This window comes from Panthera pardus, unplaced genomic scaffold (genome assembly GCF_024362965.1).
Source record: "Panthera pardus isolate Hobbes unplaced genomic scaffold, ASM2436296v1 HiC_scaffold_24, whole genome shotgun sequence".
Classification (NCBI taxonomy): Eukaryota; Metazoa; Chordata; class Mammalia; order Carnivora; family Felidae; genus Panthera; species Panthera pardus.
This window is the reverse complement of record NW_026526810.1, coordinates 26580786-26593647: the sequence shown is the minus strand read 5'-3', so window position 1 is coordinate 26593647 and position 12862 is coordinate 26580786. Positions and strand designations below refer to the sequence as shown.

Below are 12862 nucleotides of genomic sequence, written 5' to 3'. Positions count from 1 at the left end.
AAAGTACACACTAACTTATAATACAAGTTGGCAGACTAACTGCTCTCATGCAAAATCTTCCATTTAATTTTTATAAGTGAAGACCAAGGGGCCATAAAAGTTATACTGTCCTTTACCCTATGCATAAATCCCTAAACAAACCAAAATAGATGGCAACCTTTCCTAGCTAAAGGCGTCTCAGGTATCTCCCTTTTTGACCAACCCACGATCAAACCTAGCAATCCTAGGCTATCCTAAAAGACTCCCTTTCATCAAAATCTGTCTTGCCACAGTTAAGCCTATTGGCCTTTGATTTATTCTCAAAACAAGAAAACAATGTTTGATAGCATCTGAACACCCTAGCCAACTTTTAAACTCACAGCATTTTCTTTATATTTCTCCATGATTTCTTTTTTGTTCTCTTTCATTAACCAGATGAAGGCCACAATGCACTTTATCTATAGAAAGTGCATTTCTTTTCTACAGAAAGAACACTAATCTAAAATTACTTCCTAATCATGAAATCCAATGGTGATTCCTAATCATGAAACTCAAGTTCCATTCCCAGCTATTTGTCTCAGTATGTGATTTTGAACAAGTCATTTCATCTCTATAGGCCTAGTGAGCTCATCTATAATAGTGTGGCAACTGGACAAAATAGTTTAGAATTACCAACATTTGCAATTCTATAAAGTGCTAAGGTTTATAGTATTACTTATACAATAAAAGAAGACTTAAAGTATGAATTTTATTTAAGCTTTCACAGAAACAACCTAACACATAATCATTTTGAAGATAAATACATCTTAATGAGGCAAAGCAAACTAGATCAAGTACCCTTAAGATTGTTTATCTTGGAAAATGACAAAAGTAATTTACAAGGATTCACAAGAATGATTAATGTTTTTGAAATCTATAAGTAAGCCTTTCACAGAACTGATTCATGGATCCAACAACTACACAAACATACAACACACACACCTCCCATCACTAAACTTAATCAGAATGACAGGAAATAATGTTTTTAACACTCTGATGGGCTTATATATGCTTATACAAAGTCTTTGAACTTTTGGGCAATCTCTAGGTTAATGGGTAGGTATAGGACCTCAAGCTGTCATTTAGTCCAACTGCGTTTCATAATACCATACAGAAACCCCTAATGGAAAAAAAAATACCAATGATTTTTTGCTCGTATTTACAAAGAGTTTCTATAAAATCTGTATGTAATTTTACAGACAAAAATATTTAAAAGCTCAAGCTATGATAAGAGAGAAAAGGTTATTTGCATAGTTAATGTGAAATTTAATTTTTTTAGCTCTAAGATATATACCCTCCTTTCATTTAAACACTGACATTCTTGTGGCACCGTGGTGGCTCAGTTGGTTGAGCATCTGACTCTTGATTTTGGCTCAGGTCACGATCTCATGGTTGTGATATCGAGCCCCATGTTGGGCTCCACATTTACAGAGAGTGTGGAACTTACTTGAGATTCTCTCTCTCCCTCTCTGCCCCTCCCCCGTCTTGTGCACTCGCTCTCTCTCTCTCTCTCTCTCTCTCTCTCAAAATAAAAATATTTAAAAACAAAACACTGACATTGTCCCAGGAGAACTGAAAGAATCCACTATACAACAAAGACTTAATAAAATTTCTTAAATTTTATCATCTTTGTTTTTATGTTCCACTTAAAAAGTGCTTTTCTCATGATGCTCATGATGACCACAAGTTAAGAAAACTTAAAAGTATAAAGAACTTCCACTCATATGAGGCATCCACTTAAGTAGTCAAACTCTTAGAAACAAAGTAGAATGGTGGTCACAAGGAGGGACACCTGGGTGACTTAGCCAGTTGAGTGTCCAACTCTTGGTTTCAGCCCAAGTCATGATCCAAGAGTTGTGGGACTGAGCCACATTGGGCTCAGTGCTGAACAAGGAGACTGCTTGAGATTCTCTCTCTCTCTCTCTCTCTCTCTCTCTCTCTCTCCTCCTGCCCCTCTCCCCAGCTTTCAAGTACACATGCACACTCTCTCAAAATAAAAAAGAAAAGAAAAGAAAAAGAAAAGAAAAAAGAAAAATGGTGGTTACCAGGGGCTTGGAGTAAGGGGAAAGGGCTGGTTGCTGTTTGATAGGTAACAGAGTTTCTTTTGCAATATGAAAAAGTTCTAGAGATCCACTGTACAACAATGTGCATATAGTTAACACTACTGTCGTATGTAATTAAGAATGGTTAAGATGGTAAATTTTATTCTTTTTGTGTTTTTTACTACACACCAAAAATGTATAAAGTACTCAATGAAGACCCAATAGGCCAAGAGCTGGGACAAAGTACATTAACTTTAAAGTGTGACAATAAAAACCTGGACTTGCCTCACATGAAAAATCTAAGACAACCAGCATTTGCCGAATGCCTAGCCTACTATGTTTATAGGCACTGTATTGACCTTCACAAATGCTTTCTCACTTAATGAGAAGAAACCAAAAAACTCCATCTATGCTTAGTCAAAGATTCCTATGGTATAATTATATCCAATTTCAGGAACCCTGCTAGAGTCAACATTAAGGGAATTTTTTTACACAGAGAAAATGGCTCATTTCGGCAGCACCCATACAAATAGTTGAGGTAGATTAAAGCAACTTAGCAAAATTCTCCAAAAAGTTTCCCATTTACACAGAAAATAAATATCATTTCACTTACAGGGAAATACTCATATTGTCCTTTGGTGTGAAGAAAATGACCCTAGTAGTTCCATCAGATTTGTGGATGTAAGACTGAGCTGGCCTATGATGCTCTCTTTTGGAAACACGATTATTAGAAAGTTTACAGGCTACATTCATTTGGGTACACATTCTGTCTGTCTTGGATAATTCCTTGGTAGTAGCAGATTGGTATGGGCCTCCTTTCCTTTCAAAGAATAAGGTGACAGGTCGGTCCTTCTGGGACAGGTGAGCAGAAGTGCTGTCTTTTGGAAGAACTGCATCTTTTACAGTTACTAATGGAGGCCCTAGTACATTGGGTTCTTCCTTATTTGGGGTATTCAGAATGAGGAGAGAGGACGGCCTCTCTACTCTTTGTTTTGATGGATGGAAAGATGGTGCCAGGAACAACTCCCCAGTTCGTGGCTTTTCAATGGTCCTGAAGGCTTTACGCTCCTTCTCTAAAATATCTGTTTGCTGACGAATCTGTTCCATCATCTCTTTTTCATTCTGCTGCTGCAAATGCTTTTGCCTTTCTTCCTTCTCAGTGTTTAGCTTTTCTAACTTCTTCAGCACAGTATTAGAAGAATCTGTATTCAAAGACATGACAACTTGATTTTCTCCGGAGGAGTGGTACTTGCTGGCTTCCCTGTTGATATCCAAAGTAAGAGCTGAAAGTGTTTCTTCACTTTCTAATAGCTTGTTTCTCTGGATACCTGTGTCTAGTTGGGAACTTGTTTTCAGTGGATCTTGTTGAGGAATATAAAAAAATGTAGGCAGACTATTTGAAATAAAGGGGTCTCTCAGCTGTGGCTTACAGGTAATAGATTCAGAACTGCAAACCAATTTTTCCTTCACAGTCCCATTCTTCAAATGCACTGAGTCAGAGGGTGTTCCCTTTTCAATCATGGTATAGTTAGTCTCACTTGAGGAACTGAGGGCATTGTCCTGTGAATCAAATTTTGGACTGCTAGATATTTTAGGCGACAGACTCTGCAAGTCTCCTTCATCTAATATTATGGACTCAAGTTTGCTCTTCTGGCTTTCCTCACAGCTCAGATGTTCCAAACTTCCTTGAGAGCTTTCACTGTCAGGTGTACCCTGTAGAGACTGAAGACCTTCAGGCATCAGTTCTGTAGACCATCTACGTTCCTCTGAAGGAGACATGCCACCAAGAGAACGAACTTTTAGCAATTCTAAACTGAATATAGCTTGCTCTAGTTCTCTCATTCTCCGACTTTCTCTTTTGGCCCGACCTACTTTTTTCTGGTGGAGATCCTCTAAGGACTTAGGTCTCTCTCTTACAATCACTTCTCCCTGCAAGTCCACACCACTTTGGCTTCTGGCTCTCTCCTGTTGCTTGTTTGGGGACTCTTTCAAGCAGTCCATTGAACTCTCCTGGCTAATTCGATTACTCTCTATCACAGATTTACATTCCTCTATAGCTTTCACTCTGTTGTCAAAGGAACAATCCTCCCATTCTGAAGGGTCTGAGCCCTGAATTTCCAGAGCTCCATATGGCTCAGGATCTGCCAATCCAAATTCTAGTTTTGTTTCTTTCAGTCTTTGTTCTTTTAAAACTTTAAATCTATATAACAACAGGAAAAAAAAATGGGTTAGAAAGATTTTTTAGTTACTACTGGAGAGAATACACTTTACTGAGAATTTAAGAAATAATTTGAAAGTTTCAAAATTTTCTTCTTAAACTAACTTGGATGCACATTTCATTATTCTATTTCTATGAGTGAGATACTTTATTAAGTACATTAATCCTAATAGGGCATCCTAGTCAAAACATAAATTAACTCAGAAGTAAAGCTCTCATTTTAGAAATAACTTTATTTTAAGGTAAACCTTAATAATGAAATTAAAGTTTCTGAAGATAAAAACAACTGAACATTGCCAAATTTTAAAGACTCAACCTAATGTAAAATCAATTCTTAGTGGTTGTAACTGTAGACCATGTAGGTTTTCAATCCAATTTAATTCAATAAGTATCTGTTTAGCTTCTTTTAGAGACCATACAATATGGGTTAAAACTGCTAGGAACATCACAGCCTAGTGGAGAAGGACGAAATTGTACATAACCAATTCTAATACAAGTTAGGCAAATGTTAAGAGCAAAGATATAAACAAAATAGCTGAAGAGGAAAGGAGTAAGTATCATAACAATACAAATTACCTTTGTCTTGCTCTGAATCCTCTACATATTGATTGCAAAAGGATAATTTTGCTCCTTTGTTCTTGATACCTCTTACTTTCTCTGTAGCCTTTCCATCTTGCCTGAATACAGACAGCAGCCATGTGCCTCTGCCTATAGCATTCCTTCCATCTCTGCTGGATGATGATGGCTGCAGTCCGGAGCTCCAAATACCGCTGCCTCTCCACATGAGCACGCCAGGAAGACTGGAGAAGCGTGGCTGCACTAGCCAAAACTAAAGCATCCTTCTGCACAGCTACATTTCTGGCTTGCTTCTGATTTAGATAATTCCTCCAGAATCGCTGTGAGGAAGACAAAACAATAGAAATGGCTGTCATATCTTATACCACATTTTCACAGAAAAAAGAAAAATAATAAATTTATTGTGTTGTAATTAGAGATTAAGTGGCTAAATAGCTAAATTGTGCCTGATTAAAGTGAAAAAAAAAAGCTTTATTTTCCAGATATGCTTGGCTAAAACAATTCTTAGAGAATATAACCTCGATGAAGTTAATTATAGAACTTAAAATAATTTAAAAGTTTTTGATGCTTTAACAAATTACATTATCTTCTTGGGCTATAGTTTTGCCAATATTAATGGGTTTAAGGTCAACATGCACATGTTTCAAAGATAAATATTCTAAAAATTTTCTTGTATTAAAAGAAAAGGGCCTATGGAGGAGAACAGAACGGTCATCATATAAATCAGTGAAGGAAAAAATAAAACAGATAAAATATGAAATAAGATACCTATCATCCAAGAGGAGTACAGAGCAAGAGCAATGTATATATAACTCTCAAATATCACTCAGGAAACAATCAAATAAAAATAACTAAGGCAACAAAAATTAAGGCACATAATTCCTTTGCCCCTAACCATAGTGTACAAGACATTACAGCTATAAATTCAATTTAATTTAACTTCAACTCCATCGATGTTTATCAATGGTCTATTAGTATATGCCAGGTAATCTTTTGATGCTATGAACATTTCAAAAATGAATAGGACACATTCTCATCAATGAAGAAGTTTATATTCTTATTCAAATGTTTCACAGTAAAATTCTAGTTACTAAAATAAAAGCCAAATAAACTAGCAAATCTCATGCAAGAAATCCTTTACTTCCCACCTGGATAATGATGCATGCCTGTCTCAGGTGGAGGAAATGCTGCCTACACAGCAGGACCCTGAACCATCGCTGCAACAATATGATTCTGCGCAGCACCTCTTGGTGAAGCAGATCTTGTAGGTGCTGTCGTTCCTGCTCCTTTAGGAACACCTACCAAAAAGAAGAAAGATGAGGAATACAGCTTATGAAGAAATGAGAAATTTATTTCATGAATCATCTTTTCTGTGGTAAGCTGCTTTTTTTTTTTTAATTTTTTTTTTTAACGTTTATTTACTTTTGAGACAGAGAGAGACAGAGCATGAACGGGGGAGGGTCAGAGAGAGAGTGGGAGACACAGAATCTGAAACAGGCTCCAGGCTCTGAGCTGTCAGCACAGAGCCCGACGTGGGGCTCGAACTCACGAGCCGTGAGATCATGACCTGAGCCGAAGTCGGACGCTTAACCGACTGAGTCACCCAGGAGCCCCTCTGTGGTAAGCTTCTTTAGAGAAGAATACAGTGGAAGAAATGAAAAGCAGTACTGATAAATATTTCTATCAATATATCCAAAGAAGTCATTCTCAAATTAAAAAAAAAAAAATTGCCATTAGAATATAGAAAGAGACATTAGAACATAGAAGGGGAAATGAAACAGTGAACACGAATACAAAATTCCCAGTTTTAGAGATTCACTGCCATCATGAACCACTTGTACCACTGGTAAAAGGTCATATTGTTCAAGGATGTTAGGGTGGGGGGATGATCATAATATGAATAAACCAATAATAACAGTCTTTTTGAAACCCAGTATGCATCAAAGGCTTCTTGCTACCCAAAGCTATTAATCAATTTATTTACTATTTTATGCCATTAATAAATCTTTAGGGGTTTAGGAGGAAACAAATATAACTTAAACATAGTCACTCTGAAAACAGAATTTGCACTTCACCCTTAAAAGCAGGTAGATATTGAAACCTATATATATCTTTAAGGTGTACAATGTGACATTTTGATGTATGTATACATTATGAAGTAATTACCACCAACTAATTGATATCCATCACCTCCCCCTTCTGTCAAAAAATTTAACACTATTTTAAAAAAGAAGAGATATTAGATACACAAATAGGAAAACAGTAAACTGTAAGGCAAAAGACAGAGGGCTCTACCTAAGCAAAACAAGGAGCAGGAAATAATAACAAATGTACACGTACATGGCAGCATGTACAGGAGACAACCGAATAATCTTCATAAAGAAAATATTAAATGATGTGAAGTCACAATATGGAGGTTCTTGAAGAAGAGAAAGATGTTTGAATTTAACGGGAGGTTATCAGGTGATTATTATTGAGCAGAAAGTCAACATAAAAGAAAGAAGTATATTAAGATGATGGTTTTGATACTATGGGTAGAGTGACTTAAATGGAATGACAAATAGACTGAAATCGGATGAGGAAATACTGTAAGAGAACTATAACTGAGAGCAAAGGAACAGGCTAAAATGCCAGCAGTAGGAATGAAGAAAAGGGGCATGACGTGAGAATCATTTGTGAGAAGACACAGAACTTTGTAAAAGGATTAAGGTGAAGGGTCAGGCCAAATAGCATTACAGTTTTTAGCCTAAGAACCTAGAAGAAGGATGAGAGAGAAAAGAATAGATGAAAATTAAGGACAGTAGGGTAATTTGGATAAGGTCACTTTGGGCAAGTTGAGTTGAAGATTACAGTAGAACACCTAGGGAGTCATTGTTTTTAGGCAGTTAAAAACCTTAAGCAGACCTAGAGCACTGGCCAGAAGCTCTTTGGTTAATACTGACTATATTAAGTAAAAATCTTAATATTTTTAATCTTAATATCTCAATTTCCTTATGATAACTGGTACAGTATCTTTTTCAGAAATGTTCTCTGGGGCAAAGATCGCCATTATTATCTAAATATAAAAATTCACTCAAATTTGACAAGGAGTGTATATATTATATTTACCATGGATTTTCCAACTTGATAGTTATCTGAATTAAGATTTATTTTCCTGAAGAAATCCTGAATGTTAAATTTGGATGGAATAATATTTCGGGGAAGAAGTACATGGAAGTGGCTCACAAAATCCTGAAAAATGAAAAGAAAAATGTTGTAAAATCACAAGAAAATTATAAACATGTCTAAACTATGTGTAAAATGTAAACATGGGTCTAAATTAGCTAGCTGTCCTTTTACTGATCGTTTTCTCATCTTCTAAACAGACTGAAACCAAGAAAGTATTTAATTAAAAAAACTACAAAGCAGTTAATTTGTAAAATGGGGGTGGGGCGGAGAGAAGATAGTGAGTTCTACATATTTTGTTATCAAAAGGGAATGTTAGAAGAAAAAAGCAGAAACTATCCCTTTTGAGAAAGTTGTGTTAAAGACCAAAGAAAAAGTTATTTAATAAGAACTGAAATTTTTAGCAAAAAAACATGCAAAGGTGTCAGCTATTACAGGGTATAACTGAGAACAAAGCGTTCCCGCCCAGAAACAGCAAAGAATCTGTTCAGCTGCTGAAAAGCTTCAACATAATTTCTATACCCATAGCAGCAGTAGCTAATGAGAATACCTGTGAACCTTGCTGGCAGCTTACTATAAAAGAAAATCTTGTGAGAAAACTTTACATAAACCTAAATAGAATCTTCTCTTGAACCAGGTAGCTCTGATTGAACTATTTCCATTACTGGAGTAATCAGCAGGAGGAACTACTATGTTACAAGTAAACTTAGTATTAGTAAACATTCAGATCAAATGAGAATAGCCAGGAACTGGATTCGATTACAACACATAAGATTGCTGCCATTCAATGGAAGTGAGTACTTTCTATCCCTCTTCAATTCTGTACACAAAAGATGGAATGGAAAGGAAGAAATAAGAGAAATAAACAAGTGAGCCCCAAATGAAAAACAAGACACAGGAATCACTTAATTATGTGTATATAAATTTAAATATCACTATAAAAGCATAACCTGGAAAGAATATTTGCAGCTGTATCCAGACTGGCGAATTCGAACTGTCTCTAGCATCCCAGTGTACCGAAGCTGTCGAAGTACCAAAGCATCGTTGAACCTTAATGGCAGCTAAATCAAAGCAAATGGAAAAAAAAACAGATTAACCCGGAAGAAGAGATCTCCAAATTAATGTTTTCCTCATAAGTATAGTCAACTTTTGAGTATCTAAAAATTGGAGATTGTCAGGTTAAGACACAACAGAGGTGACAGGAAAATCTACCTCCCCAGCTGGTAGCTTCCGAAAAGTTCTAAATGCCTGACCCTAGGGAAAAAGGAGAAACCAAGCTTCCAGCCTCTCTCTAGTTGTAGAGGGAGAGGACCTTCAAAGCTAAAAAGGAATGCAGCTACCCACAGGAGGAGCAGACATAGTCTAGTCCCTATAAAAATCTGTAACAAGATTAATCTACATATATGTAGTCAAGAGTGTCTGTATTTTTGTTTTTAATTAAGATTTCTCTCTATAATTTCAATCAGAAACCACCTACTCCACTCTACCAGTTGCCTTGGTTAATGGAGAGCTGACAGATTCTTCATTTAATGACTAGTACAAGGTTAAGAGCAGTTTTTTCTCTAAACACTTTTTGCTAGTAATACCAGTAGGATACAATGAAAAACAAAAAATTCCTACAGTCCCTGAGAACTGACCTCCTCAATGCACAAGCATTGATAAGGAAGAAGCTAATGGGAGGCAGTCACTCATCACCATTCACAACACCCTGTCACTTGTAGGTATCTCAGTAGGCATGTTTTCCGATATTCAAAAGATATTATTTGGATATTCTGGTATTTCTCCCTATTCTCTAAATACTATTTTCAATGATCCGCAAAGGCAATCCCAAACATTTTCCTGCAGGGAAATGGGGCATACCAGCTATCAAAGAAAAAAAATCAAATATGCAACTTATGTTAATAATAGTCAATGTTTATTTAGTACTTATTCTGTGCCCTGAAATACTTCATTAATTGAACTCTCTGTATAACAAGGTCTTCATTAATAATAAGGACTCAAAGGTTCTATTTAACTGTAAATAAAAAGGTGTCCTTTTTTGTTACTATAAAAGAACAGCTAACATTTACTGAACAATTAGTATGGGCCAGTAACATTTTAAGTACTTTGCAGGTAGTGACTCAGGTATACTAGTTCCAAAACACTGTGAGTCTGGTCCTATAATTATAGTATATTCTTACAAAGATGAAAACTTTTAAAAGTCACAGAAATGGTTAAGTTCACAAAGCTTGTAAACAGCAGTTGAAGACTGCTTCCTAAAAATTAAGAAAGCTGGACACAATTCATACTATACATTTATAGTACTATAGAACTACACATTTTTAGCTGTTCAGCCTAGGAACTATATTTTCCTATGATGAACATAAAGGAATATGACAAATGTTTATATTTATTAGGTATATTCTGCAAAGCTGTAATTAGGAGACCTATTATCGAAAGCAGAAGGAATCAAGAATGTCCACAGTACGTTCCTTATTTTACAGAGGCAAAAAGCTCTAAACAAATTCTTTAAGAATGACAGGTTATATACAAACAAGAAAGATTAATCTCAGGGTAACAAAAGTTGCATAAAACTCTTTTTTATGATGGAATTTCAAAACATATTTGCTTCTCAGATTCTAGGAAACACTGAATCAAGTGCATGTAAACACGGAATAGGCAAGTAAATACAGAAAATAAAAGGACATCCACAGAAAATACAGAACCTGGTTTTCCTTAAAAAGATTATAGATAGCTCTTCCCTACCACTTGCTCTCCTTAAAAAAAAAAAAAAAAAAAAAAAAAGTAAAGCCTGATTTGAAGTAAGCTGAGCTAGAAGCTCTCATTTACAGGACATTTTTACCTTTTCAGCATTAGAGCGAATGCATTTCACAAAATATGGTTCTGCTTGACCAAGTGTCTCCATCAGTTTGCTTAATGAGGCCTGCAATACAAAGCAATGTAATTAGCATTTTCTCCCATTCCAAACTGGCAGGAAATAATTTATAGGTACAAAAAATAATGTTGGCAAACTATGCAGAAATGATTGGTATACACAGGAATAGCTTTCTTTCTGAAAAGCAAATTTATTTCCATACTGATTAAGGGTAATTTAGTAATTTAAGGATGGTAGTTTAATCTTAAAGCTGATAACTTGGCAATAGTAAATACTGCATATATATTACAGAATGACCTCCTAATTCTAGACTTTTCTTCACATTTCATGAAACAATTTATTCAAACTCATGCATTCCTAGAACAACTTGGAAAATCATCCGGTAGGGTATCCACTAGCTAATATTCTCCCACTTTCAGTGTTCACGTCAGTGATATCCCCTCTTTCATTCTTAATATGATAATTTGTAGTTTACCTCTTTTTTTTTCCTGACTAGTCTAGCTAGAAGTTTATAATTTTTTTATGTTTTCAAAGAACCAGCTTTTTGGTTTCGTTGGTTTTTTTCTATTATTTTTCTGTTTTCAATTTCATTGACTTCTTTTATCTTTATCATTTCATTCCATCTGCTTGCTTTGGGTTTAATATATTTTTCTTTGGCTAGGTTCCTAAAGTAGTAGTTTACATTATTGACTTGAGACCTTTCTCATTTCATTAAAAGCATTTAATGTTATCAATGAACCCTGGAGCACTGCTTTAGCTGCACTGCACAAACTTTGATATTTTCATTTCATTTAAAATATTTTTAAAATCTTCCTCCTTCTTTGACTCATGTATTATTTAGATGTCTGCTTTTTATTTTCCAAATACCTGGGGGTTGTTATCTTTCCTTTATTGATTTCTAGTTTCATTCCATCTTATGCTCAGATAACATATTTTGTTTTTTAGTATTCCATCTATTGGCTTCTCTGTTATATTTCTTTGTAGTATTTTTCAGTGGCTACTCTAAGGATTACAATATGCAAACCTAACTTGTCATAGTCTACTTAGGGTTAATATTTTATGACTTCAAGTAAAACTTAAAAGCCTTACAACCATATAGACTCCTATTATTACCATCATATATAAGCAACATACAACTTTTTTACTTTTAAGTGTTCTTTTTTCTTGTATATGCTATTTTAGTACAAGATACATAAAATAAAATGCTTAAATCATAAGTATACAGTCTGATGAATTTTCACAAAGGGAATACATTCTTACAACCAAAGCCCAAATCATTAAACAAAATATTACCAGAAATTCAGAAGCCCTTCTATCCCATCCCATTGAATTTAGCAAGGTCACTGTACATAAATTACCTACCTCCACACCTGAACCAAGGGTAACCATTACCCTAATCTCTAAGATGGCAACTTAGTTTTGTCTGCTATATGAGTTCATATAAAAAAAAAAAAGATATACTAGGTACGAGCTTGTATTTGTTGCATACATTATGTACATTTTCAGTGCTATATAGTAATGATTCATTATATGACTATACCACAATTAAATAATCCATTTAAGGTAGATATTTGTTTCAGTTTGGGCTGTTATAAATAAAATTGCTGTGGCCATTCTTCAACATATCTTTTAGCTATTTCCAAATACCTGCATCAGTTTATATCTCAATAGAAGTGTATAAAAGTTCTTCTGGTTGCTCCACATCCCCACTAACACTTTGTATAATCAGTCTTTTTTATTTCAGCCATGCTGGCAAGTGTGTAGTTAATTTGCATTTCTCTGATGAATAATAATGTTGGGCCAGTATTTAATAGGCTCACTGGCCTTCTGAATTACATCTTTTGATTTCAGACAGTTTTGACTGCACAAGGCTTTGTACCATTTGTATTAGGGTGTCAGTCTTTTTAAAAATTGATTTGTGGTTCTTTGTTAATTCTATATATATAAGGTGCTTTTCAGATATATTGC

The 12862-nt window shown here is 35.1% G+C and overlaps 1 protein-coding gene across 14 annotated transcripts in view; it reads right to left on the bottom strand.

Moving 5' to 3' along the window:
• MYO9A (myosin IXA) overlaps positions 1 to 12862 on the bottom strand; it is a 282783-nt gene that overhangs the window by 102346 nt on the left and 167575 nt on the right. For all 14 annotated transcript variants that reach the window (XM_053888877.1, XM_053888879.1, XM_053888875.1 and 11 more), the window contains 6 exons: positions 10862 to 10942; positions 8970 to 9080; positions 7963 to 8085; positions 6003 to 6152; positions 4855 to 5174; positions 2674 to 4260 (listed from right to left, as the gene is read on the bottom strand). In XM_053888877.1, the coding sequence (XP_053744852.1) occupies positions 2674 to 4260; positions 4855 to 5174; positions 6003 to 6152; positions 7963 to 8085; positions 8970 to 9080; positions 10862 to 10942 (2372 nt within the window). The remainder of the gene's footprint in view (positions 1 to 2673; positions 4261 to 4854; positions 5175 to 6002; positions 6153 to 7962; positions 8086 to 8969; positions 9081 to 10861; positions 10943 to 12862) is intronic.